Source organism: Cuculus canorus, chromosome 2, assembly GCF_017976375.1.
Source record: "Cuculus canorus isolate bCucCan1 chromosome 2, bCucCan1.pri, whole genome shotgun sequence".
Classification (NCBI taxonomy): domain Eukaryota; kingdom Metazoa; phylum Chordata; class Aves; order Cuculiformes; family Cuculidae; genus Cuculus; species Cuculus canorus.
The window spans coordinates 115562517-115589888 of NC_071402.1; the positions used below are offsets into that span (position 1 = coordinate 115562517).

Below are 27372 nucleotides of genomic sequence, written 5' to 3' on the forward strand. Positions count from 1 at the left end.
GCTCACCAGAGCTGAAGAGACATCCAGCATGGCTGGAGCTGAGCAGGAGTGCAGGTGTCTTCTGCTTGCCCTGCACCAGGGTGCATTTTACCCACTGGGCCGCTTAGCTTATGGGTCCAAACATTCTTTGAACTAAAAATCTCATTTGCTCGAGAACGCCTCATGTTTCTAAAGGAAAATGCATAAGTCAAAACATAGCCAGCAAGCAGAAAGTGGTAATTAATGTCCAGCACACATGTGCAGCATCGCTGATAATGTTGCCTGGTAACAGAGGAAGGGATGGCAGAGCCCCCTCAGGAGCCAGCAGCAGCCCGCGAGTCCTCTTCAAGGCTGAGATTTTACCCAGGGGAAAGAAAGCGCCACATAGACGGTGCTCTTCTCCTTAGTGACTCCTATATGCAGACAAACTTGCATACATTTCTTTTTGGGCCACAAAACGCCATCCTGAATAAATAAATACGTGCATTCTCTTTTCATCTCACACCAGACACTCGTGTTTTGCTGCGAGGTGTCTACAAAGGGCTTTGAATAGCAGCATGTTCCAGAGAGGAAATTTTTCGCATCCTGTTCCTTTGATCATGATGGCATAGTGAGAAGGAAGCAGACTGTCTTCATTTCTGTAACTAGGTAGGGTGCCCAACTTGACAAGGAAAAAACAGTTCTTACCCTACCAATTTGCCTTTTATGACCTAAAGAGCATTGGAACAATTTATGTATTTGTAAATGCATTAGAAAGAAGCTTGAAAAGAAAATTTACAAATTCCTCCGGAATCAGCATTTTTTTTTACTCCTTAGTGCATTCTATTCTATGAAATTATATTTAGTTTCCCTTGGTTTTCCTTAGTATGTTTTCCACAGTTACAAGGCTAGTGTCATTTTGAATTGCTCCTGCAGTACATGAAACTGTTAACTAGAACTTGTATTCAGCGAATAAGCAAAAATATTTCATTATTCCAGCAACTACCAAGGCCACAAAAATACACACTCTTGGCAGGCCGCAGCAAAGACTTTTGTTTCAACCACTCTCAGTCCCACCTGGTGCTGAGAACTGGTGCAAACAACATGCATTGTCAAATGAAATCTGTGCTTGGAGACAAAATTTCCATCTCCTAATGACAGAACTAATTGTATTAGGTGTTTTAAGGCTGAGGCGAGTCAGTCAGATTATAAATGGTTCTCATCAGCACTCCCAGAGGTCAGGATAGTCTTTATCTGCAGCAGACTACTACCTCAAAAAGATGCACATTTTCTTTTCTTTCAAAACCATCTCCTGAATTTGAATAAATTCCTTCCTGCCAGAAGTGTGGCGGAAGATGCTGGTGGCCATGCAAAAAGCCATGCACATACATATCTGTATAAACTGATTTTTGCATTTCATTCAAGAAATAGTTTGTTTCTCTCAGAAACTCATAAATTTTTTATTAAAATTTTGATGGCATTGGCTGGAAAGGAATAAAAGGATTTTTTATTTCTATAAAGCCTGTAAGTAATTACCAGTTCATGCCTAGGAAACCATGTGACTGCAGTAAAGCTTCAAGGCCTTTTTTAGCATCTAACTCTAGCTATTTCTTAGAGTATAGAAGATTAAAATTAAGAAAACCTTTTAAACAATTCAATGCCGGCTTTTATAGTAACCGTAATCTAACAGAAGATTAACCACTCACTGCAGATCTATATATGTTGCCAGTAGAAGGTTTTTGACTGAGCTGTTAGAGTGTTGCTTTCATCACAGGTTAATGACTAGATAAATAAAACAAGCTCATCATAAAGGAGTTTCAGAGGGCTTTTTTGTGGTAATAAAAATTAATTGCCTACAATCAAAAGTGAAAATATGAGTACAGGAGGAAGATCCATTATTTGAAGGGAATCATAAAAACTGTTAAGAGACAAAGTTACAGCACCTACAGTATGATACCTCTCACCACAACCCTGGTATTCTGTGAACAGGAGAAATACTAGCTTTGTTTTTAAATTATAGCAGCACTAACTCAGGACAATAAAGAATAAGGATGTAATCTCTTAAAGGAATTTTCAATTCATAGGCTGCATTATTCAGAGGCCAAGTGCTGAATCCACTGAAAACCATTTCATGTTTAAAATCCTGACCCATTCAACTTTGCAGGAATGATATGCAGCCCCAGTTCTAATTATTTGCAGTACACGGGATCGATGGATTTTCTGTTCACTTGGGATTATTACAGGAGCAACAAACAGTACATTTCTGAGCAAGAGACCAAGGGAAACATTACCTAGCACATCGAGTAGCCATTAGATTGAAGGGAATGTTAGATACCCAGAAAGCTGCTTTTCTGCAACTCTGAAGCCCTGAAATTGAACAGCAGCCAATCCCTTTAAAAGACTGTGCGGTAATGAACTGTAAAAAGGAGGGTAGTTCGGTGAGATATTGCTTTATAAACAGTGGGAGAGAGATTTTGGCTGGCAGGCAAACTCCTTCCAGCATTGTGATGAAGCACACATCATCTTCCTGCTGGGATGCTGCCCATTAGCATCAATCCAGACCGCAGCACTTTGGGTCTTCCCAAGGAGTCTTTTACGCTAATGACATTAACAAATATAAATTCAGATAGCACCTTTTAACCTGATATGGCTTCTTTGCGTCTTTTGTTTTTACTATAACACAACTGTAATCATGATAACAGTGTGTCTGAAGGGGGCAGGGAAGTTAGGACATAAAAATACAGTGCATTGCCCCAAACTGGTGTCAGATTCATCGACTGATCTTAAAGGGACCTTCAAGCCATGGCAGTTGGGTTGCTGTTAATGCAAATAGAGCTCCATGACTCCCTGTACTGAGACAGAAAATGTAATCGGCAAAGCCTGTTTATTTTCCCCTTCTCTATTTGCGGTGGTCCTAGTATAGTGGGTTTTTCCAAAGACCTGTGATTGCCACACAAAACACATGTCAGTATTGATGGCTGTAAGGAAATGATTTGGTGGAGGTTGTTGTGAGTGGTGTCCTTTCTAGTTCTCAATATAAAGCACAGCCCTTTTAGTTTGATAGCGTTTCTCCCTGACCACCTGGTCACTTTGAACATTTTCTGATAACAGCCTAGCAGTCTAAATCCTGTATATCAGAACTTTTGTTTAATGCCATAATATAAAGTGATTGAACCATGGCAGCCATAGGGGAGTGACAGAGAAAAACAGGTAAGCACAGCAGGATGGGCTTAGGTACCATCTGGCTTCAGGAGTTTTTCATTACCTGGGTTTTCTCATTTTCTCTGAATTACTTCTGCTGGGGAGGGATTACCCTCCAGGAAATCAGCTCAACTTTTGTAAAGTGCTAGAATACATATCAACATACTTGTCTTTACGTGTTCACATTTGATGACCCCTGTCTAGGAATTCAGAGTTTGAATAGGGGTAGGAGAAAACTTGTGGAAAAGTTAGTTTTTTCTTTCACATAAAATCTAATATATTTCTAGATTTGGCTATTTTGTTAGAACTGTACTTTTTGGGTGAAATTTTCCAATCACAGTACATCAAAACATTAGTTCATAGAAGCTGAATTTCATCCAGAAAAGGGATGAGTCAGCAGATAAAAAGGTAGGAAAATTTTCCTTTAAGATATTTGATCCTGAGCATTGAGATGGTAGTAACCTTTATAATGCCAAATGCAGAAGCACATAGACCCTGTCTGCATCCATTTTACCCATGACTGGTCCATCATATTTTGATTAGCCAGGGGTCGTTCAGGTAATCCTTTAAAAACTTGGCCGGTTTCATGAGTCTTTGTGAGCCTGTTCAGACCACCTTGTTGATTTGGAAAGCACCAAAATCAGATCCTCAGGACATCTGCGGTATGGTTTTGTTTCCCAGGAGGTAAAAATTCTCAGATTTTATTGTCACAGATTAGGGTCTGTCTACTGATGGCAAAGATACGGTGTCACATTAGTAGAATATATGAGCCATAATCTTGGCTATTCCAGTTCTTCCTGGATGATGTTATCTGCCGCGCCACTTAATCTGGAATGTAAACCTGATGGTGACCTTTTGTGCAGCTTGAATTTCATTTACCTTACACCAACACTCTTAGATGCCTATGATTTTATGGCATAGTAGAGGAAAAAATGGCTCATAAGGATCTTGGGTATCCAAATCTTGTGGTCACATGTATGACGAAGCTGTTGAAACTGGAACTCTCGTGTTTCATAGGTATTCATGTTCCATATGCCCCCACCACCTATAGCCTAATAACAAGAACAAGATGCGGTCCTAGAAACTGACAAAAATGCAAACCTCAAAGCTGCCAAATTAAGTAAATTTGTCAGAGAAACAGTGAAAGCATCTGCAGGCTGAATCTCATGAATTTCATAATGAAGAGGATTCCACCAAATTGGGGCCTGGCACATTCCAGATGGCACAGATGGTTTAGCAAGTGACAGATTGGAAACAGAACCCAAATTATAAACAAGTACATAAACAGAAATCAAAATTTCTCCAATAGGTATGAGTCAAAGTCTGAAGGGTCTTCAGAAACCATAATAAAATGTTAATTTTAAGCCTCAAAAGGTAGCCAAGTGCAATGCCTGAATAAAGATAGAAGATGACAAGTTGTGAGAAGAACGTGCAGCTTTTCAGTAGCTGCCAAGTTTGGAGTAGATTCTCAACAAAACAGAGAGGCAGAAAAAGGCCCCCCAAATGCAGCTATAATCCAACTTACAAACTGCAGATAAACAAGTCAAGATTTCGTTAACTGGCTCATTGCAAAACTGGCCTGAAAGCTGGATGGAAAAAATGACACAGTTATGCCCATTTTTAATCCAAATGAAATTTTGACTGACTTATATGAGAGCAGGTTTATAGAAGTATGAAAATGTGCAAAGCATAAAAACAGTAAGTACCCATGACCATGTGAAGAAAATGTGTGAAACCAGTAAGAGCAATGAAAGAAGTATCAGAGGTAAGAATATTTCAGTATCAATAAGGGAGGGAAGGAGATCACAGCAAAGCTAACCCTCAAAACAGCATATGGGGAAAAGTGAGAGGAATTTTATCTCAGAGTTAAAAAAAGACTGATTATTTTGTACTCCAGTAATACAAACTACTATATGTGCTATCTTTAAATTCAACACAGCAGAAGATTTTATTTAATAGAATAATAATGCTAAGTACATTGTAGGGGCAGCATAAAAACCTATGAGTGTGAAAATACTAATTATAGGTTTGTGTGTGTGTATGTACATATGCATACATGTATATATTTATACACGCAGACACACGATATGTATGCATAAAGGTTTATAACAACAAGCATCTCCTGCTCCCTTTAAGCCATTGATGATACAGCTCCTGAACAACCATCCTCTTTGTGACAACACTGTCATCCATTGCTGATGAATCCCTGGATATTAATCACAGTCTATGTTCCTTATTCAAGTGTGTGAGATGGTTTTGTGACCCAGGGAAGGCTTTATGCAAAGTCAGAGTGATGAGGAACATGCGATGGAGCTGGCATGCTCTCTCTTTATACTCTCCTAGACTTCTCCTGGCATTATGGACAAGGAGCGTTTTGCTGGGAAACAGACATAATAATAAAAGCAGTCATGGTTCAGTCGTTCAGGCATGATTAGCTTTTCCATGTTGTCCTTCTGCAGAGGGGCTGTGGACACACTCTCTCTTGCTGTTCTCTTTTATGGACGTGAATGTGTTCTACCTCCAAGAGCCACCAACAGCCACGTATTACAAAGAGGCTGGAGCGTTTCAGTAGCTCTATCCCACCATGCACACATAAATTTCCCTTCAGTTTTCAAGGTTACAGAGTATGTAATGATACTCTGAGGTTTTGTTTATGCTTTTTTATGGCCAAGTGGGCTAAATGGGCATTCCTGGGAGCCAGGTCAGACTGTGGCTTTGCCTTGCAGACGTCGTTCAGAGGAACTGTCTTATGGCAGAGATTGCTTTGGTGCAAAGCTGTATCATGGTTCTGCCGTCATGCCACATCAGAAAACCTTTTTTTCAAAGAGAGTATATATAGCCTAAGAATAGACCATAAAACGTCTATTTGAGAAAATAGCGGGAAAAAATAAGTGTATTTAAGTTGATCAGTTTTCCTTGCTGGCTAGACATACACCTCTTTTATTCATCTTTTAATCTGGTCTGTCTGTGGTACTATCTCTGTACGACCTTCCTGGCTTTCTTATTTTCCTGTCAGTCTCTGCCCTACTCCTTGCCCCACTTCCTTTCTGAATTTCTTTGATATTCAGATTGACTCAAATATTCTTTCAGATCAAGCAGCAGAAAAAGCAGTAATTTAAGTCACAAAGGCCCATGCACATTATAAATCCCAGATAGACACGGGAGTTTTCTCTTCATATCTGCCTGCGTCCCCTCTAAACATCACCAAAATGTTTTCAGTGTCTGATACCACCTGCCTCCTCTATTTTTCCTGAATAAGGGAGAAGAATCCCCAGTGGGGAACCCACACACTGGAAAGCCTCTTGTCTCCTCTGATGTGCAGCACATGCCGATCACACGGGAAGCAAGGGACGGAGCACTGCTGGGGGGAAACGTGTGCTTCATTCCCTGGGTGCAGGCAGCAAGCCTGTAGCTTTATGAATTGGTGGCTTTCATCTGAAGAGGGGCTCGTATAACACCCTTAATTGGATTTCTCTGAAGAACTGTAGATTCTAGATCATCACCTGGAAGGGGAAGGTGGTAACAAATGTGGACATGTAATATACGGTGCCACTTAAAAGAAAGGCAAGGCACTGGATTTGTGACATGGCTCCAGCCCATCAGAATCAGTGCTGTGTAACAGCTAAAATGCGACTGCAGGCACATCGCACAGGGTCTGCCTCAGCGACTGTGTCTCAGGCACAGCAGGAGACCCTATTAAAAACAGGAGAAAACTGCCAGCCTCCCAGCAAAAACACAGCCCCCTGTGTGACAAGTTGTCCAACTCCAAAGAGATGGAGATGTTGCTGGGAGAAATATGTATTCCCACCTCACACCCCTCTCTCTTGACCTTGCTAAAGTCATGCTGTCCATCCTTGGGACATGCAGGGCTCACCCCACTAATCTCACTGCCTCCATGGGGCACATGATGTGGATTCTGGGGACACTGGCAGCTTGTCCCTCAGGAGCACCTGGTTATGGGGTAGAAGCCTGGCTTCGGGCTACACTAGGGAGCAAATGATTGCTAATTAAACATGGCTTTAGGCTGTGGTCACTGTAAGTTTGAGAGGGTGATTAAAGGAAAAATGTGTTGGCTTGTTCTCTGCTTAGAAAAAAATGCTTAAAATCTCTATGTCCCAACATTTGTGGAGGTGGTGATGTTCTTTCAGTGGAGGCTTGTAACAACACGTGATGGGCTCTTACTAAGCAAGAGGAGGCAGATACTGGGAAATTTTCCTGATGGCTGGGAATTCTCCTGCAGTTCTTGGGGTGATCATATTTTGCTCCCATTTGAATTGCTGTTGACTTCAAAGGAAACAAAGAGACAAACTGGGTTCTGCGTGGACGAAAGAGGGTTTTTGCTGGCACTGGATTTGTCACAAACTAAAAGGAGTCTTCACACCCGGAGAGAATTATCTGACCTGTCTTTTTGTTTGTTTGTTTGTTATTCCCTCTGCTACAATTGTTAATTTTGAATAATTTTGTTCTTTCCCTTTCCCAGTTCTACTTTAGATGCTTGATCCTGCCTAATACTTTCTCTCTGACTTCAGAGTCTGTTGCCATGGAAATTCAGCTTTGTAACTTCACTGATGGATTAGGTGGAAGACAAAAGATACACTGAGTAGGAAATGAACCTTCATTTGCTAAAAGGGCAAGACTGTGGTCATGGCTGTCCTGCTATGAAACCTAAGGAAGCCACTGAAAGCAAAATTCCCACTCTGGATTTGCTGCACCATGCCTGGGATCAGGCTCTGGCCTGGCTCATGTATGACAGCACCAGGAAAGGGGCATAACTGATAGCTCAGTGCTGGAAGAGGGGGTTCAGTCTGTGCCTTTGCCCACCACAGGTGGGTCACATCTCAGTGGCTAGCAGATGGGTGCCAGAACTTCATCAGCTTACGGGCCCCTGCTGGGAGCCAGGGCTATTCTGGCTCCAGTGATCTATACAGCTGTAAATTCAAACCTTGATTTACCCAAGCCAAAGCACACAAGGCTCCCTGAAGTACTTGTATTTCAGGAGGAGGTCTTAAAGAATACCACAAGAAAAGGCTTTCTTTTATCAAGAAGAGGCCAGATGTCCATTTAATATTTTGGCTTATTGCACCTGATGTCTGCTGTAGACCATTGTGAAGAATATCCCTTGCCCTGCTTGCCCCTAAGGGATTATGCAATGATTTCAATGGTGGATGCGCAGCACTGCTGTCCCTGCACTGTGTGCTGCATGTGTTGCTGAGGGAGCCTGGATCTGGCCAAGCACAGAAACGCACAGCACTTTGCTGATCAGCCCCTGAGATCCTCGCGGCATCCAGGATGCTGTCTGACATTTCAGTAGGATCTGATGACTTGCAGCATGTGCCCAGAACACCGTATTGATGTCACTTTGCTGGATGTGGGCCAAGTATCGAAAGGGCAGTGAGTTGGTTAACATGATAATCACATTGCATCCTAGTCTCTCCATATGACATAACTTTCCATTCCTGTTCATGACGCTGCCGCACTTTACTCTGAGGGCAAATATGACTTAAACAAAGTGGCAGAAGGGAAAGAGGCTAGGCAGCATTCATGGGAAAAAAAAAATCTGTGGTGAAAAACAGTAATACAAGTGATGACAAACATCAGGAGCCACTACTGCCACTGTGGATTCCAGTCTGCTAGGTCTGATAAAACTTTGAGGACTGAGAACCCCTATAAGTAACAGCAGTCCTAGAAAACGAATAACCTGGTAAGGATCCAGAGGCCTTAGGGTGGCAGGGACTTCTGTGTCCAAGCCTGGAAAAAGAAGGGGGAACTGCCGTATTGTCAAGAGGTGGTGTCTATTCTCAGAGGGAAGATGAGAGCTGGAGCAGCTGGAAAAAGTGCAGCTGGCTACAGGCAGCATTTAACAACTGGCTTAGCGACCAGCCTTACTGAAAGGCAGCGCAGTCCTCCCACTGTGGGAGTTATTTGAATTCTCAGCACAATTTCATCCTCCTGCCAAAGATTAGAGCAGTACAGGGCTGCTGCCATTCTGTGGGGACAGAGTAGGGCCCAGGTCCTTATATAAATGAGAGCCAGGTTTTAACTAAAGCCACTTTGTGTTGGTGGAAATCCTTTCACAGATGGCAGCGGCCTTGGGACCAGACTCTGAATCACACACAGAAACACACAGAAACACTAGGTTGGAAAAGACCTCCAGGATCATTGAGTCCAACCATTCCTATCAACCACTAAACCATGTGCCTGATAAACCATCCACCCATCTTTTTAATACCTCCAGGGATGGTGACTCAACCACCTCCCCGGGCAGCCTCTGCCAGAGCCCAATGACCCCTTCTGTGAAAAATTTTTTTCTGATGTCCAGCCTGAACTTCCCCTGGCAGAGCTTGAGGCCATTCCCTCTTGTCTTGTCCCCTGTCACTTGGGAGAAGAAGCCAACTCCCTCCACTCCACAACCTCCATTCAGGTAGTTGTAGGGAGCAAGAAGGTCTTCCCTCAGCCTCCTCCAGGCTAAACAAACCCAGTTTCCTCAGTCTCCTAAGACTTGTTCTCCAGCCCCTTCACCAGCTTCGTTGCTCTTCTCTGGACACGCTCCAGAGCCTCAATGTCTTTCTTACAGCGAGGGGCCCAGAACTGAACACAGTACTCCAGGTGCGGTCTCACCAGTGCTGAGTACAGGGGGAGAATCACCTCCCTGGACCTGCTGGTCACACCGTTTCTGATACAAGCCAAGATGCCATTGGCCTTCTTGGCTACCTGGGCACACTGCTCATGACACACTGAACTGGGCTCATGTTCAGATAGCTCTCAACCAACACTCCCAGGTCCTTCTCCTCTTTTCTTCTTGCCTTGAACAAACCTGAATCTTTTTTAACCTGAAGTCATCCACGCTATCCTAAGAATTTTCTAGTATCCCCAGCCCTGAAACCACCTCTGCTTTCTTCCTGCCTGGAGGTTTTCTTCCCCAAGATAACCACATGGAACTGTCACCAAGGTCCTTTATCTCTTGTGTTTCCTGCAGGCATGGAGGGACTGCTGTAGGAGTCTCTAGCTGCCACCTGCTTCTCCTGGGTTTCCACAGGCTGAATTTGGTGTTGTTGCTCTGAGCTCCCTGGTACAAGGTCTCTCAGTTGCTTCATGCTGGTACTGAGCTTAGACTCCTGGAAACTTGCTCTTGGCTGCTTTTTCCAATTCCTTGGTCACAGCTTGGCCTTGTGAATGAGGCAAGCAGAGCACTGGGAAGGAAGAGGGCCATGATGGACTCACCCTGTCCAATTTTTCTTTATCGGAAGGACGACATAAACCAGAAATTCTTTGCTATTGAATCAGGTGCTGTATTTTAATGGAGAATATAGTAACATTGATCATGCCACACGTTGCTTATACCATACATTTCCCATCATCAGTCTGAAATAGAAAACTGATAGATAGGATCAGTATTTAACTGGCAAAGCTGTAATATCACCAGCTGAACCAGGATAATTTTCAAGCTCAGTGGCAGAGTCCTTTCTTAAGGTAGCAATACAATACTTCAAAAATATTTGCAATGGATTTATTTCCAGTTGGATCTAAATCTTCCAGCAAACTCTAGATTTATTACCTTTATCGTGTATAAAATACCTTCTTTGTACCACACATCAGCTTCTTTTCAAACCAGATGGTACTTACAGTTTATGGCATACTTACATTATAGTCATTTACCATCATACATATTGGGTTCTTGCATGGCTTTAAATGTTAAAGGAAACCTTTCTGCCCTATTTGAAAGGAGGAGGAGAACAGAAAACCCATGTATTAGCAAAATTGCTGTCATCACATCAAGGCAAGTATGGTCGAAATAACCAATCCATTATAAAAGGGGTAATACATCATTCATTATTTGCTGCTTGCTATGGCAAGCCAGTCTCTCAGCACATATAGACTTATGGATTTGGTTCGTGGAAAGCTATAACGAATGTGCAGTTGTGATGAGCAAAATTAATGCTAATATTTACTGCGCTGCAGCGACTGCTATCAACTGTTTCCCCTTCCCTTCCTATTTGTCCCCCTCTGTACATGCAGGCAAATATTCCATCTGTTTAATTTCCATCCCAGCTACCACTTAGTGATAGCAAGCTAGTCAGCTGGGGCTCCTACCCTTTAGCAGAACAGAAATGTAACTGAAACCTGAGAGAGGTTGGTTTGTCATGCCACTGAACACATGTGTCTTTGGCTTCTCTCATGCCTATGTGTGATGGCAGCTGCAGAAAGATGGCTGTGTACTTCTCTTTCCACGAAATATTTTCATCAAAATATCTGGAATCAACCGGAGGATGCCTGTGCAAAACAAGCGTGAAATTTGGCAACAAACATTGTGAACTATTGTAACAATGTGGTTATCTGATACTCGTGTATATATATTATATTGTTTGTATTTATTTCTATGTATCTAGATAGATAGATATAAAGCAGCATGTGGAGTAGGTAGGAAGATAAATAGAGACAGATGTGCCGTTATATCCTTAAAAAGCCAGCTGGTTCCAGCATCCTGTAATAAGCCCCTTTATTTAAGCTCTAGCTCCATTCATTGCAGGGTCAGAGTCGAGCACAGGCAGGCTGGATCAGCTAAGTTCCTGCCCCACTTTGGGTGTGAGGAGGCCACAATATCATGGGGACACAACAGACCCTGTACATCTCCACCCGGGAGCTGCAGACAGCCTTTCTGAAGCTTCCCAAGAAGATTCCTTTGGCAACTCCTGGATAGGCGGTGGCAGGCAGAGCAGCAGGTCTAATGTCAAGGCTTGGGTGGCTTTCCTTGTTTGTCCTAATGTTTCTTTGCATGCAGTCTCTGAGGTTCCTTTTGAAGAAAAACAGAAATGGCCGTGTGATGTCCAATCCCGGCTCTTCACACTCACTATCAGTGCAACAAGGAAGGCTTGAGGTTTGGTGTTCATAGTTTCTGGACTCATTAACTACATATTCAGGAAGCGAATCCACAAAACAGGTAAACGCCAAGCGATGCATTAGTACTCCTTATGCTGCAGGCATCATTCATGTATTCTTATTTTTGCTGTACAGACAGCAAAAGCACATTCTAGGACTGCTGAGTCTAGGCCAGGACATGCTATTCCACATGCACATCCCAAGAAGCTGAGGCTACACTAAATCACCTCCCCATTGATACGGGTCACCTCCCTGCTAAATACGACTCATTTCATATGAAATACAACTAAATTCTGCATATGCTATACTGGAATGTGTCACACACAGCCCAGATGACTGCTTATCGCTTCTGCTTCTTCTTAAAATCTATAGTCTTTTCCACTTTAAAAAATTCTTTTTTTCTTTTTTATTAAAAAAACCCCAACATCTTAGAGGACATCCTCTGTCCTCTAAGTCCCTGGATGAGATTGTATCTGCTATTTTTAAAATTGTTGCTATTATTGCAGTATATAATTATTTTCAGGGTTTGAAATGTTTTTCTAATCAAATGACCCTGTCTTTCTGAGTGCTGAGTGGCAGATGCTTTGTAAATACCATTATTCTATTATTTTTAAATAGGAGTGCTGTGTGCTCACTGAAAGTCTAAGGGGTAAACCTCCTATTGATTTGTCTCTCCACCTCTGAGCATTTCCACGACAGCCACAGTAGCTAAATGGGAGTTGCATGTACACACCTTGAGGAGCAAAGCCCCATAAATGCACACACTCTGTAACCCATTTCTAAAGAGGAACAGCTTCACTATTACAGTTAATTTCTCAAAGCAGCCAAAAGATAATGAGTTTAAATTTGGTTTTGGCTCTGCTTCTGTAACCGCTGTGACTTCAGTGAATCGTAGGTCCCTTATGGAAAGGCAAATTCTGCTTCCCCTTGTGTCTTATTATGTCCTGATCATCATCAGAGCAAGACTGAACCTGACAGGGAATCCTGATGGCTATGGAAGACTATGCAATCTTTATGTCATAGAAGCATGAAGCAAAAATGGCAGAGCAGACACCTGGGTCCTTGAGAAAATGCTGTCTTCTGCCCATAGCACTTGCCCTTGAACACCAAGAAAACCCTGTGTTTCAGCATCTTGGCATCCCGTCTTTCTGATGATCAAAATATGGGCATTTCTGTCTCAGTATTCCTGCATTTGCCAGAAGAGCTTGATCAGGAGCAAAGCAAGTAATTCATGGTTCACTAGAGCAGGGAGTGGTTGCAGCTTTTGACAGCATGACAACTGAGTAATAGCATATTTTCACATGGTGGCTCCACATGATGACTTGGGTGGCAGTGTGCTGTACTAAAGATCCCCTGTCCGAGGGAATGACATGTAAAATGGGGTATTTACATGGTGTTCCAGAACCACTGCCTTTGCTTAAGCATGTGCATGCAGTTAGGCTAGTCGGGAGGTTTTCAAGTGCAAATAATTTTTTGCAAAAAGGGGACAACTAGAACTAAAACAGCTTTTCTTGTCAGTCCATCTATCTTATATGCAACAAAGCAAGCTGGTTTTTAAGCACCAAGATCAAATTCCTCCTTGAACCCTCTGTTATGAGTACTTGGATTTGGGCTTTTGTTTGCAGTGACTCAGATTTTTAGAAATCTACTTTGCTCTTATCAAAGCTGCAGAAGACAAGCATGGGTGCAAGTGTTCACTGGAGAACAGGTGGATGACTGTAATGTCACTGCAATGCCTAACACTGAAAGCCCCTCATCCAATCGTCATGCCTTGATGTGAAAGCCATCAGTATATTGGATGATGATAAAATTCCTGGGCAGGCTTTGCAAGCAGCAGCATGGAGTCCTGTTCATGCACTTCTGGCTGTGATCTGGATTGTGAGGCTGAACTTGAAAGACAGGGCTGCCAAAGCAGACAATGAGCAAGGATCTGAGTGAAGTCTTACAGACCTTAATGATAGGCATCATGACAGTGTTCCTGCCAGACATAAAAAACAGATTAATATCACCCTAAACAGCCCACGATTATCTCATGCTAAGAGAAAAAATGTCCCTTCTAGAAAAGAAAAAAGCCACAGTCCCACTCAGGAGTATGTAGGCTCTTACAAGGCTAATTTATGATGGAGGCATGGGAATTGCTAATTATTTCTGCGGCTTCTGATCAATTTCTGTTCCCAGGCTTACCTTCATTTTCCACTTGTTCCTGATTTTCTCAAGGAAGTCCCTTGGGGAGTAGCAGTGTACTTTTCAGACTTGGCTTCAGCCTAGAGGTGAATATTTTGAGAACTCTCAGCAAAATCAGTCTGGCTGGTTTTGTTGATATGTGGGCATGAAGAGAAACAATTCCTATTGGTTCTAGTTGCAGCTTCTCTGCCCTCATAACTCAAAAACAGCTGATGCTAGGAAATTTGAACACAGATTGGTTTATAGACCTTGGTGATGAAGAAGAAAACAGTTCATGTCTGAAGAAAATCAATTCAATATTTCTAGAGTTGGGCGCAATTAGAGTCGAAGGCCAAATTTTGCTTTGAAATACAGCAGCACAGCCCCACTGAAATGCCAGTCTGAGGGCAGGACTCATCTTGGCACGTTTTCTACATATTCGTGAAGAAATTTGTTTTTCCTAGAATTTTAAGCAGAGATAGAAAGAAGGAATGTCAGATTTAGTCTGCATGAAAGGCCCAGTTCCAGCTCTGATGCCAATGCATGGGCTGAAGTATAAGCGATGGCCATGTTGGTGGGAAGCTTGTGCGATGATCAGAAATAGGGTTTGGCTCTGTGTAACAAACTTTGCAGAAGACATTATTTATTCTGGACATAATTCTTGTATCCAGTATCACTCAGTAAGAAAATATGTGTACTCTGCCATTTGCTATTCCTGTTTTTCTCTGTTCCTCTTTTTTCTTCCTCTATCTTTCTTCCTACTCCCTATCTTAGGGCATATCCTTTGTCCTTTCTCCTTCCTGTCCTTCCTTCTTCCTGTCCTTCCTTACAGTAATGCGATAAGCCTGCAGATAGCAGGGGTCTCTCCAATATCTTCCCTATTCCAGGAGTGGTAGTTTAAGAGTTAGTGTTGCCATTTAAGTGTCATTTTAGGGTTTCAACTTGGCCTGTTGGTGAGCTCTCACTTTTCAGAAACCGCAAACACAAATATAGATTACATCTCATCAAAATGTTGCAGGATCAGACATAAATTCATTGAGTGGGTCTGAATAAGGTTTGGGTTTTTTGTTGAGTGAATTTTGTTGTTTCTGTCAAGCTGAAATTCCACAGAAATTTCACATAACATTGCACGAGATCTGCCCCTTTGTCTTCAAACAAGCTGTTTAACCCCAGAAAAAGAACTGTAAGCTGTAAATGGTTAAAGGGAGCAGACACTGAAACCCCTTAAGCCCACAGTGTATTTACAGAAAGGAGAGTTTTCCATTCTCTGCCTATTATCAGATTGTTACATGCTGTATCAGGCAAACTGCAGATGAACAGCAGTTATGAAACTGAGTCTTCCTACTCCTAAACCATCACAAGAAGCCTCCCTAAATGGCCCAGCCATCCCCTGACATCTCTTGGCTTAATTTTCTTCTTGTTCTGACAGCCGCAAGGCCTTCCAGTTCTAGATGTTGTGAGCTGTCAACTTGCGTTCCCATCCACCCAGTTCAAGATGACTTTCCCTCTTGTAAGTTGGACTCAGAGCACTCAATACTTACGCTTGAACTGAGGTTCAGTCATTGTGACATTCATTTAGAGTTAAGCAAATGCAATTTTGTGGTTTCTCTTTGCGTGAGCAGGCATCCTTTTAAATGCATTTTATCTTCATAAGCTGCATGCCATCCATACATGGTTGGAGATTTTGCCATATGTCGAGATGATGCCTCCACATGAGATTGTTTTGTCCAGGATCCATAATAGAGATTAACAAGGAAATTCGCATGTCTGGAGTTCTGTTTCCTTCCCAGTGAAGACCATGCTGTCTACCTCAGACCACTTCAGCATGCTTTATCTGACCCATGGCACTGTTTTTCTCAGGCAGCCTTTGTCAGGCAGTTTTTTCTAACTTCTGACTAATTAAAGACCTTGTTGTGTTTACTGGAAGAAGGGCCTAGACCTAAACTATAAAAGACTGCTTTTTTAATAATCTATTTATCTGTAAAAAGATTAACAAAACATAAGCATGAAATATGTATGTATATGTTAATTATAAATATCACAACCGCTGCTATAGCATGCCTGTGCTTCTGGGTGCACAGAGGGGCTGGGGCTGGCTTGTCAATCCAGAGATTTCATCTTTGGACAAGAAAACTCCTCAGCATAATCAAACACACATCATGGAACGGCATGTGAATGCACACTGCCAGGCGTCTGCTAGGAGTGAATTTGCATAACTGCTATCAGCAACTCTTATTCTTTGGAGAGTGAGTTTGATCGTATTCATGCCTGCGAATGAATGAATGGGTGATTCATTTTTTTTTAACGGAGATTATGGTTGGTTATTTTGTCCTACCATCTAAAAATATTCCGTTTCTCCCTTCTCCCTCTGTCCTCCCTTTCCTCCTCTCCTTTGCGATCAGCATGTTTATTTAAGGCTGGTAACTCAACGGCTCTATCTAAGGAGGGCAGAGTAGGGAGAAGCATGCATTGACACGATCCTGTTAATGAACTGTGCCACCGTGATGAGGCTGGAGCTTTGGAGTGGTTGTTCTGCACTGCCAGCTCCAAGTGTGTTGTAAAGAATAGAGTGCACTCGGCCTTGCAGCTTCCCAGGTACAAAGAGCCAGCCTCAGGAGACTCCGAGTTGGCAGTGCTTTTTGGGTTTCAGTGTGGGCAGATGACTCACACAAGCTGAGGTTTCTAGTCCATTGCTCTAAAGTGCCTCCAAGACAGTCGAGGATATATGTTGCCCAGGCCAGAAATTAAAAAGAAAGGGCTAAGTGGGTTCTGGTCACCCACAATTCCTGCTACCAAAAAAAAAGCCATATGAAACATCCATACATCCATCTGGAGCGCTGTGACCCACTGGCTCTTTCTCTCCATCTTTTGTTGGAAAGTTAACACCCTGCAGAGTTTAAAAGCCTTAAGTGTAAGGGTTTTAAAGAATGCTTTCTACAGCAGCCTGTTGTTTTCATCCCTGCTAGGAATTCCCTGTAATTTTTTTCCCAGGCCCCAATATCAGCTGCATGGCAGCAAGTACGAAAACCCTGGTGCTGTCTGCATTAGATGCCTGGCCCCAGAGTTTGTGATGCCCTCTCTTTCTCACTAGACTGTTGTTGTTGTTGTTCTGTAGCCACAAAGAGAGCAAGGTTTAAAATGTTTCCCTTTCAAGCAGCAATGAAGCAGCGCAGCTCTCTGCAAAGTGACTCAGTCTGCCCTTGGGCACATCTCTCTTGCAGTCTTTCCAGAAACCAGGAGAAAGAGCTTTCCAGCTTCACTTAATTCCCCTTCATCCCTGTCCCTCTTCCGTTCTCTCATCGAAGTCTATATAGACAGTGAGATAAAGCTGTTAAGGTAACCTAGTGCTACCTGGATAGGCCTCTTGCATCAGAGGGGTCTTGTTGAGGGGGGTCGTACTCTCCATTTTCCTTCAGAATCACTCTATAAGTGACTGAGCAATAAAGAATCAGGGGAAATCATCTGCTTAGATTAAAGCGTGGTGTCAGTCGTTTTGCTTTCCAACAATTCCAGATGATCTTTCATTTTGAAAAATAAATATTCCTTTTGTTTTCAAGAATCATTTTTAAAATAACTCATAAGAATTTTTGTCATCATATCCACTTTCTAGTAGTGCTCTGCCAACAGTGGGTAGTCCAGCAGTTTAAGGATGTTTGTGTCCAGCTGCTCCTGCAACCTTAGTGAGTGAGCAGATGATGAGTGTTTTATCTGCTTTGACTCAGGGCTGAGCCTTACATTGCTCCTTCTCCTCCTGTGTTTAGGAAATATCTCATCTGGACTGAATCTAAATCTGAAAAGTTTCAGCCCAGTTCAATAATTATCGTGACAATTATGTGTCTTTTAAAACCACAGACTAATTAGGGAACTGTAATTTTGGTTGGTCCTTGAGTACATTCTTGCCTTTTACCATCTTTTCAATCTTTTCTAAGCTATTCCACATACATTTTAAACATGTGCCAAAGATTTTACATATTAAAAAAAATGAGAAAGTTTGGACACAGCACTGGATAAGTTAGGTAATGCAGTGTAATTTCAAGGAGTAAGCCTGGATATTTTTTTCCCCTACATGGTGCATGCCACGTAGCTTGGAAGATTGGTTACTTCCTTGAATGCATGCATGGTAGCTAGATGATTTTTCAAGAGATGTTGGAAAAATGAAGTAGCCAAGCCTGAGCCCAGTGTGAAGCATTATACAGCCTTTGCATGCAGTTAGTTACTAAACCCAAAGATGAATCTGTCTATAGAAATTAAAAATGTGTCAGAAAAAAAACTGTAAAACACTCAAGGCACTGATGATAAATATGAAACATTTGTGTCTTGCTAAACGTATTTTTTCGTAATTACCAGTATAAGGATTTGTATAGTTCAAAGCTCTAACAGAGAATCTTCTGTGATGGATGCGCAATGAAACAGGACTAATTGGAAGCATTAATTTAGACAGAGGCAGAAGTTGACACGGAGCTCTTAAGAGATGCTTTATATTGCCATAGCAAGTACAAAGTGTTTGCCTGTAATCTGCAAGCTCAAATCACACCACCTTCACAAACAAATTGTTACAAACTGTCACTGTGTCATTTTTTCCTTTTTTTGTTTTATTTTTCTCATGATAAATATCTCAGACCCAAGGTCATCTTAAGGAAATAGTTGTAATGCAATAGAAACATTGCTGTAGGTGCTGCTGTGTTTCTGGCAATGTAATTGACAGTGAATGAGCACGCAGGAGTAGCTCCCAGTAGGGACACTTTTGAATAAATATACACTAAGTAAGCGTGGTGGAATGGGAGAGCAATGCAACTGCGTGAAGAGCTGCATGTTGTACATCCCTCAAAATCTTTTGTGATTTAGGCCTGTAACAGCAGAGGTACACACTGATGATGCTGTTCCCTCTGCTTTATCTGTGTGCTTCCACCCTGTTCCCAGATCAGTAAGCTGTTGATCATGTGTGGTACATGTGGCATGTGAGTGGTGCCACCAACATCAGAAGGAAGCGGTTCTCACTCCAGTGTCTTGCTGAGGCAGTGCCCAAAAGAAGAAGTTGACTTTTGACTACATCAAAACACAACCTTAGGCTGGCTTCTTGTTATCTTAGGCATTTCAGCCACTGACCTTCGTTCATACCAGATAACCTGGCTTTAGCTGCTATATATGAGTTCAAGTTTGTGAATAATCTCAGGCCAAGCAGCTGTTTTCCATATCTTTGCTGTGCAAATACTGTTGTTTTATTTAAATCTCCTGTTTGGCTGGAACAGTGTTTTCCAGCAAACCAGTTAACTGAGGTAATTAAGCACCCAAGCAGTGGTGCCGCTGGAGTGTCATGATGGCTGGAGATGGCCCACCTAGCACCTAGATTTGAAGAGAACAACAGATGAGCTTCTCCACTCCTTTGGCTACTCCCTCCAATTCTAAATTGCCATTAATCTTCAGATTATTTCTTATTTCTTATTTGTCTTCATTGGTCTTCAGCTCCCAACCATGTCCTACTTTTGCTGATTCTTTTAGTGTTTCTTATGTTCTCCTTTGAGTCATTTGTATGCTGAATAATCTTACTAATTGCAAAGGAGTTATCCTGGACATACAGCGGTACAGCAGAAGCCCCCATTTGTCCCAATGCACTTTTTCTGACACTGCTATCAGTAGTCCTGGAATTGATCTCTCAAGCAAGCCTTCTGTTATTTATTTCCATCCAGTCCTTTCAACTCATATTGAATGGGGCTGAAACTCAGCACTTTATCTTAAAATTATGTCCTCCATATAATGCCTCTTGATATTCCTTCCCCTTGATGTTCTGACCTTTGCTAAGGCTGTTGTTAATATATTGTCTTAGCCACGGTAGTTAATGTTAATGCAAAGACTAATGTTCTCTTCCAGCTTTAACACTGATGTGCCACACTTAGTGCTTTGTCTCCAAACAGAATTTCTTTCCGATATTGCACTTTACTGTGGGAATAATTTTACTGCTCTGGTACGATGACAGCTGAGAATGCTTAAAAAGAGAGAGAGAGGAAAAGTAAAATGTAATAAGGCTAAAGTGTGACAACAAGACACTTACGTCAGTGTTATCACTGCATTTCAAGGGATTGTAACATCTGACTGCCACACAGCTCTTCCAGCATCTGTCTGGTGAGGACTCAGAGTGGTGTTTAATTGTAGTTCATCAAAGTGCTTGAACAGAATGTTATTCATCTGTCATGAGCTCTGCTGCACCCTAGTTTCAAGGTTATGTTTTAAGGTTTATGGGGGTTTTGTATTAATAAATGAAGTACAGACCAAGAAAGCCTGGACCAGAGCAGTGTAAGTAAAACCATCTTATTAGCTATTTCAGGGATGAATTTGTCTTTCCGAATGCACCGCTGGGTACATTTGCACTTGCATCATTTCTGAGGAAACAACCGACAGCTGTGTTTGAAGTTTGTTGCCAATGCATCAGGAAATCTCAAGCCCTCCCTGGAACCCGGATGGTCACAGGTATTAAGGGCAGTGCAGTGAAGCCAGGTGCTACCACTGAGGCAGGCACTGAAACTACCGAAAAACAAATGTTCCAGTTATATGGCTGGCATTTCTGTATTTCATGGAATCACCAGGTTGGAAAGGACCCACTGAATCATCGAGTCCAACCCTTTTTTTTATCATAGTGGGATATTTCCACCAGAAAAAAAACCAATAGCCTTCAAAAGCAGAACAGGGCACAAGATGGAGCAAAGCATTAGGACAAGCACCTCAGGACTTTGCTCCTGCGATGCTTTCTCTGCACAGGAAACCCAGTCTGCATGGATAGTGTAAAGGCAGAGGTGTCTGAGCAGTTGGTGCTCTGGGTGGCCATCCAGGGTTGCTGTACACCCACTGTGCTCCGGGAGGGGAAGTGGTGCAGGGGAGAGGTAGGAGAAGAGCCACACTCTATAGTTTGTTTGCCTGCTGACTCCAGCCCCCATCAGCAGTAGCTGAAGAGTGAGTAGCACTCTTTGGGAACTGTGCAATAGCCTGACTGAAATCAAATGAGGCTCCCAGTGTAGTTGCCACAGGGAGAAGGAGAGAGATAAAATGTCCACGTCACATCACCAACAACATAACTGGTATTAACGAAGCAGAAGTCAAGGATGAATGAACATTGAGGCTGAGCTAACTTTCACATCAAGAGAAGATCCCTGAAGGGCTGTGTCCTGTCAGGGCAACATTGGAAGGCTAGTACGTTTAATCTCTTCACAAAGGCTCTTCTGTGAATAATCAGAAGTTGTTAGGGTTGTCAGACCAATTTCCATCCAAAATAAAATTAAGTGTGGAGGTGATAACATTTCAGGAGTGGATGAAGTAAATTCTATCCTGAATATAAATAAAGGCAGGTTTAACCAGAAAGGAGAGACAAATAAAATATCTTACTTATAAAATACTGTAAATAACGGTGCTTATGTGGGCTACGTTTATTACTATTATTATTATAGACAGGGATTCTTTGTTAATGGTGCAAAGAAGTGCATATGACAGTGCCAGCCTATGTTTAAGGCAGAGTGAAACTTTTATGACCTGAGGCCACTGTGAACACTTAAGCCATTGAACGTAAATGATGTTTCAGATATGCAACATGTTCCTATGAAAAGACAAGAACAATACATGTTTAAAATAATGTTCAGAAGTAAAATACACATAATATACATAAATACCCAGTTTAGTATTTTTTTAAAAGTACAAATGTGCATATGTAATGAGACTATCCATGCAAAAAGATGAAACATTGTACTTTGTTGTGTAACTACATTCATGCTGAATAGCAAATCTGAAGTAAAGAAATGAATGAACTGAGGAGTTGATGGAGCATATTTTTATAAAGTGAGATATTCTTCCTAATTTCCTATGTATTTGCACTTGAATTACTGATCTCCTGACTAATTGACTACATGGTATCACCACGTCAACTCACCCTTATGTTCTTTTAGTATCTCCATCTCTGTATATCTCCACCTCTTGATTCTAATTCAAGAGAAACAACACTGAAGTGAAATATAAGCAGCTAAAAATTACTGTGCTATAATGAATGAGTATCCTGAGTCTAGAATAAGCAACTATGACTGATAGATAAGTCAACGTAAAGGTCAGTCCTGAGGAAAAAGGAAAAGATATGTCTTGGAAATAAAATATCATCTTGTGCTGGAATCAAAAGCCTCTGACTTGGTTACCCTCACCTGCAAGTGGGTGGATTTTGAAAGGAGTGCAGCAGTCCTAGGAGCTGTAATTTTTTGGAAAATGGCTATGCCATATGAATGAAAAAGTGGCTCCTACAACCTCATGCTATGAGTTCAGCAGGCACCAGACGCCTTGCCTTACAGGCACAGTTGATCAGTAGTGTGCTGGTTCTTTGGGAGGCAGCAGCTCCTAGCTTCAGCTGAATTAGTGGCTTACCCACTTACCCTCTAATATGGAAAAAAAAATTACTTGGTAATGCTTTACTATGGAAATGCTGCCAGGCCACACTTCATGCTCTCTAACGCTTCTTGTCTGACGTTCAGTAGAAACTGGTTCTGAATGTCCAAAGCAATGAGATTTCTTCTCCTGGAAGGTATCACAATACAGAGACTACTTTTCACCTTTTAAGACATCACTTTTATTTATTCCTTTATTCTACTAAACAAATCCTCGGTTTCCTTTATGATAAATACCATCTAAATTTATAGAGGGATGCAAGGTGGGATTCATCTCACCCAATTCTCATTACATGAAACCTGGACGTCATCATCCTCTATGTAATCTCTTTTGCTAATGGAAAGAGAGGAGTCTCTCTGGGGTATTAGTCAACCTGTGGATGGGGTGGATTGCCTGCCAGAGCCAGAGGTACCTTAGATGAGGCATGTAACTTTTACATACCTGAAGTTACTCCCTGCTTGGTGGTGTAGGGGTGTGTGTACAGAAACCTTTTTAAAACACCTTTGAATCTTCCTTTCCTCCTTCTTACTGCTGCTTGTGAAATGGATACCCAGGATCTATGACACCAACTACATCCTCTCTTTGGCAAGATGCTATTTTAAGCTTTCCATCAGAGGTCACAGCTATTTGTGTCATTGTCAAAACTCTTCAAGAGGTCCAGTGACATTGATGGTAGGTCTTTTAGTAGCCAGAGGTTCTGCAGTAACATAAATAGGATCAGCATCACTAAATGCAGGTGAAAGAAAAGCCAGCTGCACATCCTTTCTGTCTCCCTTGGCAACAGCATCCTGCCAACAAAAACTGCTGCCAAGTAAAGGCTGCAAAGGAAGGGATGTGCATTTGCAAAGCTGGAGCTGGACAAGCTTTGTGTGAGGGGGGAGCTGTCAGACCAAGGAATACTCATGTGCTTTTAAAATTACTTTTGGTTTATTCCATGTGTTTTGGGGCAAAAGAATACACCAAGCCTCTGTCCTTAGGAAGAGTTTTCATTTGAAATTCCAAATTGTGATCTCTGCAATTTTGAGCCATATTTTTCCATCCATAAGAGCACACAGGGAGGAAATTTGTGGTGAGTTACTACTTACAGATGTAGCAAATCCTCCAGCAAAGGTTAAAATACGTGGCATGGTTCTCTTGTTACACCAGCTGCAGCTTCATGCTAAAACATTGTTTCAGCAGCAAGCTCTTAATCAGCCCTGAATTCTAGAAACTGCTAAACAAGCTGATATTTGTAAGGACCTTTTTTTTTATAATGCACTAATTATCTTAATTTAGAAAAACCTTCAGCCTGGAAACAGTAAGAGTGAAAAGCGACCTGTAAATGGCAGGGAGAAAGGGAGCATCAGCATAGGAGCACAAAAATGCAAAGCAGATCTGAGATTATTATTTGTACTCCGTCTTTCCACATCCTCCATGAAATGGTCATGGCTGTGAAAACAGTTTGTGTAACTATGGGTAAAATCTACTTGTGACATATGTACCTGCCTAGTCTTCCTGATTGGGACTTCAGACCCCCAAAATCAGCACTGCGGTCACTGTCGGAGGCCTCGTAGCTGCTAGTGCTGCCAAATCTCAAACCTATTGTCACAGCATAATTCCTTTCTGATTCTTCCATGGTGCCAGCAAAGAAGTCTGGCTGCAACATGCTTGTGTCCGAGTCCTGAAAAAGGAGGATCTTGTCACCTGGTATGATAAAAGAGGAGAAGGAAGTGGCTTTTCTTTCTAGCAAAATATTAAGAATTAATTTTGGGGGAAGCCCATGTAACAAACTGCTCAGGCAGCCCTGCATACAACGGGGACTCTAAATCAAAGACTGACTCTGACTCCTGGGGGATTCCTGAACTGCTCTCAAGGAGCCCCTAACTTGTTGCTCTCTTAACATCTACCTATGCCTTTTGAGGTATTGGTAGTTGGCTGCACAGGACACATTTTGGTGCTCTTAGGGCAATGTATTCTTCCAGACACCCAGCTGTGCTACACAGAAAGAGAGAGACAGGAAAAAAAAATAAATGGAAGAATGGAGGCAGGATTATGGACCTATGGACTTATTTATGGTTACAAAGTATAAATTGTCCATTCCTTACTGAGGAGTGAGGAAATAAATTACAGAATATGCATTTTGATGTCAGAGAAGGAGAGAAGAGGATCGCTACATCATTCCCCGTATTTTCCTCTGACAGGAATATTAATAACATTAGAGATAATTGAATGAAATGGAAAGTCTGGTGGAGGTACAGAAGCAGGAGGTAGATCTTTAAAATCCATTTACACACAAAAAGCTAAATGCTGTGCTGGAGGGAGGGCACTCTGCCTTGAAATAGGGACTGAACTGCCTCACAAGGACATGCAGCTGGGGTGCTTGTTTTTGTTTTGTTCCCAGAAAACGAGAACTGCCAGCAATCCTCTGGCATCTGAATAGACCCGTGTCAGACAAACTGTATCTAGACTTGATGGGAAACCAAGCTGGAATACCAAGCAGCCCTTCGATCTGCTGGCAGAGAGAGGGACTGGCTCAGTAAGTAATCCTGCCTTGCAGTTGCAAAGGTATCTCCGTAAAGGAGCGAGCCCTCTCACTGCACAGCCCTGCAAGACACGCCTGCCTGGGCTGTCTCTGTCCTCATTCCTCCAAACCAGTTCCAACAATAACAGCAACTCCTGCCCGCAGCTGCCTCTTTAGGGAGATGTATTTTTCCTTTTTCTACTGAGGGATGAAGCTTCCAAACCTGTGTGATGTGAGCAGGTGAGGATGTCTGCTGACAAGTCCAAATGATATTTTCAGGTAAGTGACTACCTTGAACAAGCAGATAGAGTCGGGCTCTTTCTTTTTATTACCCTCCTCTCAGTAATTACTGTTGTCTTAGATTGTCAGTAAGCCTTTTCACAGGGTTCAACAGCTCAGGTGTCTGTATATATTTAGGTGAACAGGAGATCTGAAACATTTCTAAAGCACCTATTCCCATAGTATCTGTGATCTCCAGTGCAGTCTGAGAATGAATTGGGAGCTGCCTGCTCTGTAACTGCACGACACTGTCCTATTTGTATCACACATTGTCTAAATCCCTGGAGGACCAGAAATTAATTTTGATTTATGAACTCACTCTCGCTTTTACTCTGTAGTAAAAGCTCATCTTAGAGGCAATAATGGTATTCTGCAATGTTTTTGTATCATTAAAGGACTGAGACACTCACATGAAAACTGTAGCAACCATTACTGTTGTTGTACAGGGAGTGTCAGTGAGTAATGCTTAATTTGTGTTAGTACATGTGATTTCAAAAGCTTCTGCTGATGCTGTTTTATGTTCCTGCAAATAGAACTGTTACTCTGTGTGTCTCATCCTCTGCATTTTACCAAATACCTTGGTGTATTGAAGTTGGGGTTGATCACCTTGTCTAATACTTACAAGGGATAACAGAAAATAACTTGCAAGTTAGTGTCTAGGAGTTCTGGTGTGACAGCCACTGAAAGACAGACAGGGAAGAGAAAAGTAGTAACCTACTTTTTCTTCCCTCAGTTCTGTCACCAGTCATGGGGATGAAATTTCTGTAACTCTTTGCACAAAGACTACATTATTCTGAGTGAAAATTATACTGCTTTGACAGATCACAAAGGAAATGACCGTAACAAAGATAATGATAGTTACTTTCTGCACAGATTCTGTATATTAATGATTCATTTTGCTCCCGGTAATATTTTGTGTTTGCTCAGAGACACATGAGAAGTTAAGAGTGTCATGCAACAAGCTTTCATTACAACAATAACATTGCTGTTGCTTTGAACAGGTTTTGCACAATCTTCTCTCACTATTAATAAGTCAAGACTGTTAAAAGTACGTAGATGCTTCAGCATCCTGTGTGCTGACCACATGTGCCCCAGCCCTGGGTCTGTAGATAACGGGTACTTTGTAGGACGGCTCCCTTTGCTTCCCTTGCCCACGGCAGTCAGAAATAATGAGTCCAGCAGTAGGTCTCTGCACAAAAAGTTCTTCCTGACTTCCTAAAGCAAAAATGTTTGCCAAGTACTGCTCAGCGTGGCTCTGTTTGTCTTGCTGCAAGGTCCGAGATAGCAGAGGCCAGAAGAGGTCAAACACCAGACTGAGCTCGTTGTGCTTATCCATTTGCTGTAGAAAATGTGAATGTGCAGCTCGAAAGTTTCCACTGTATCTTTGGCAATTAGGACTTTGTCCAAAGCCTACTGAAGTCATTGGGAACCTTTCCATAGGCTTTAGATCAGAAGTTATGTAAGTTTCTGTTGTTCAAAAGGGGGGCCTGGGGAGGGTGAACTTGTGAGCTGGCTTGAGAGCTTCATGCCTGATCTGCTGTATTATGCAAAAAGGCTGTTCTTGAAGTGCCCATGAAGTCTCCTGTTGCAGCACCAGGCGGTAGTAACTCCTAAATGAAGCTTTTCTCATGCTGTCCTATGCCAGGACATGGGCTCCTAGCAGGGGCTTCCAACGTCCTGAGATAAGACGGTCAAAGAATATCAGCTGCTGGGGCTTGGACCACTTTGTTTTCTGGTTTTGAGGGAGGCAGTTCTGCCTCCTACCTGCAAATAAAAGGGTTGTGAGGAAGTTTCCAAGCCTTTCTTAAAGGCTAGACTTTGGCTAGACTCCCTGTAGATTTCATAGTTTTGGAAAACAAAATATTCCTATCCCTCAGCTTTCCTGATACCCACTGAGGACATCAGCTGCAGTCTTTTAAAGCATTGCTGTAAAGGAACTCCTTCATTTTCTTCACGTACAAAACCGTACACACTATTTCTGG

At 42.2% G+C, this 27372-nt stretch overlaps 1 protein-coding gene across 5 annotated transcripts in view; it reads left to right on the forward strand.

Annotated features, from left to right (window-relative positions):
* TMEM108 (transmembrane protein 108) overlaps positions 1-27372 on the forward strand; it is a 169942-nt gene that overhangs the window by 125377 nt on the left and 17193 nt on the right. Inside the window, exon 1 of one of the 5 annotated variants that reach the window (XM_009570399.2) lies at positions 25030-25390. The exons of the other annotated variants lie outside the window; for them this stretch is intronic. Coding sequence (XP_009568694.2) covers positions 25378-25390 — 13 coding nt within the window. The 5' untranslated portion in view covers positions 25030-25377. Of the gene's footprint in view, positions 1-25029; positions 25391-27372 lie in introns of those variants that run through there. 5 annotated transcript variants of the gene reach the window in all.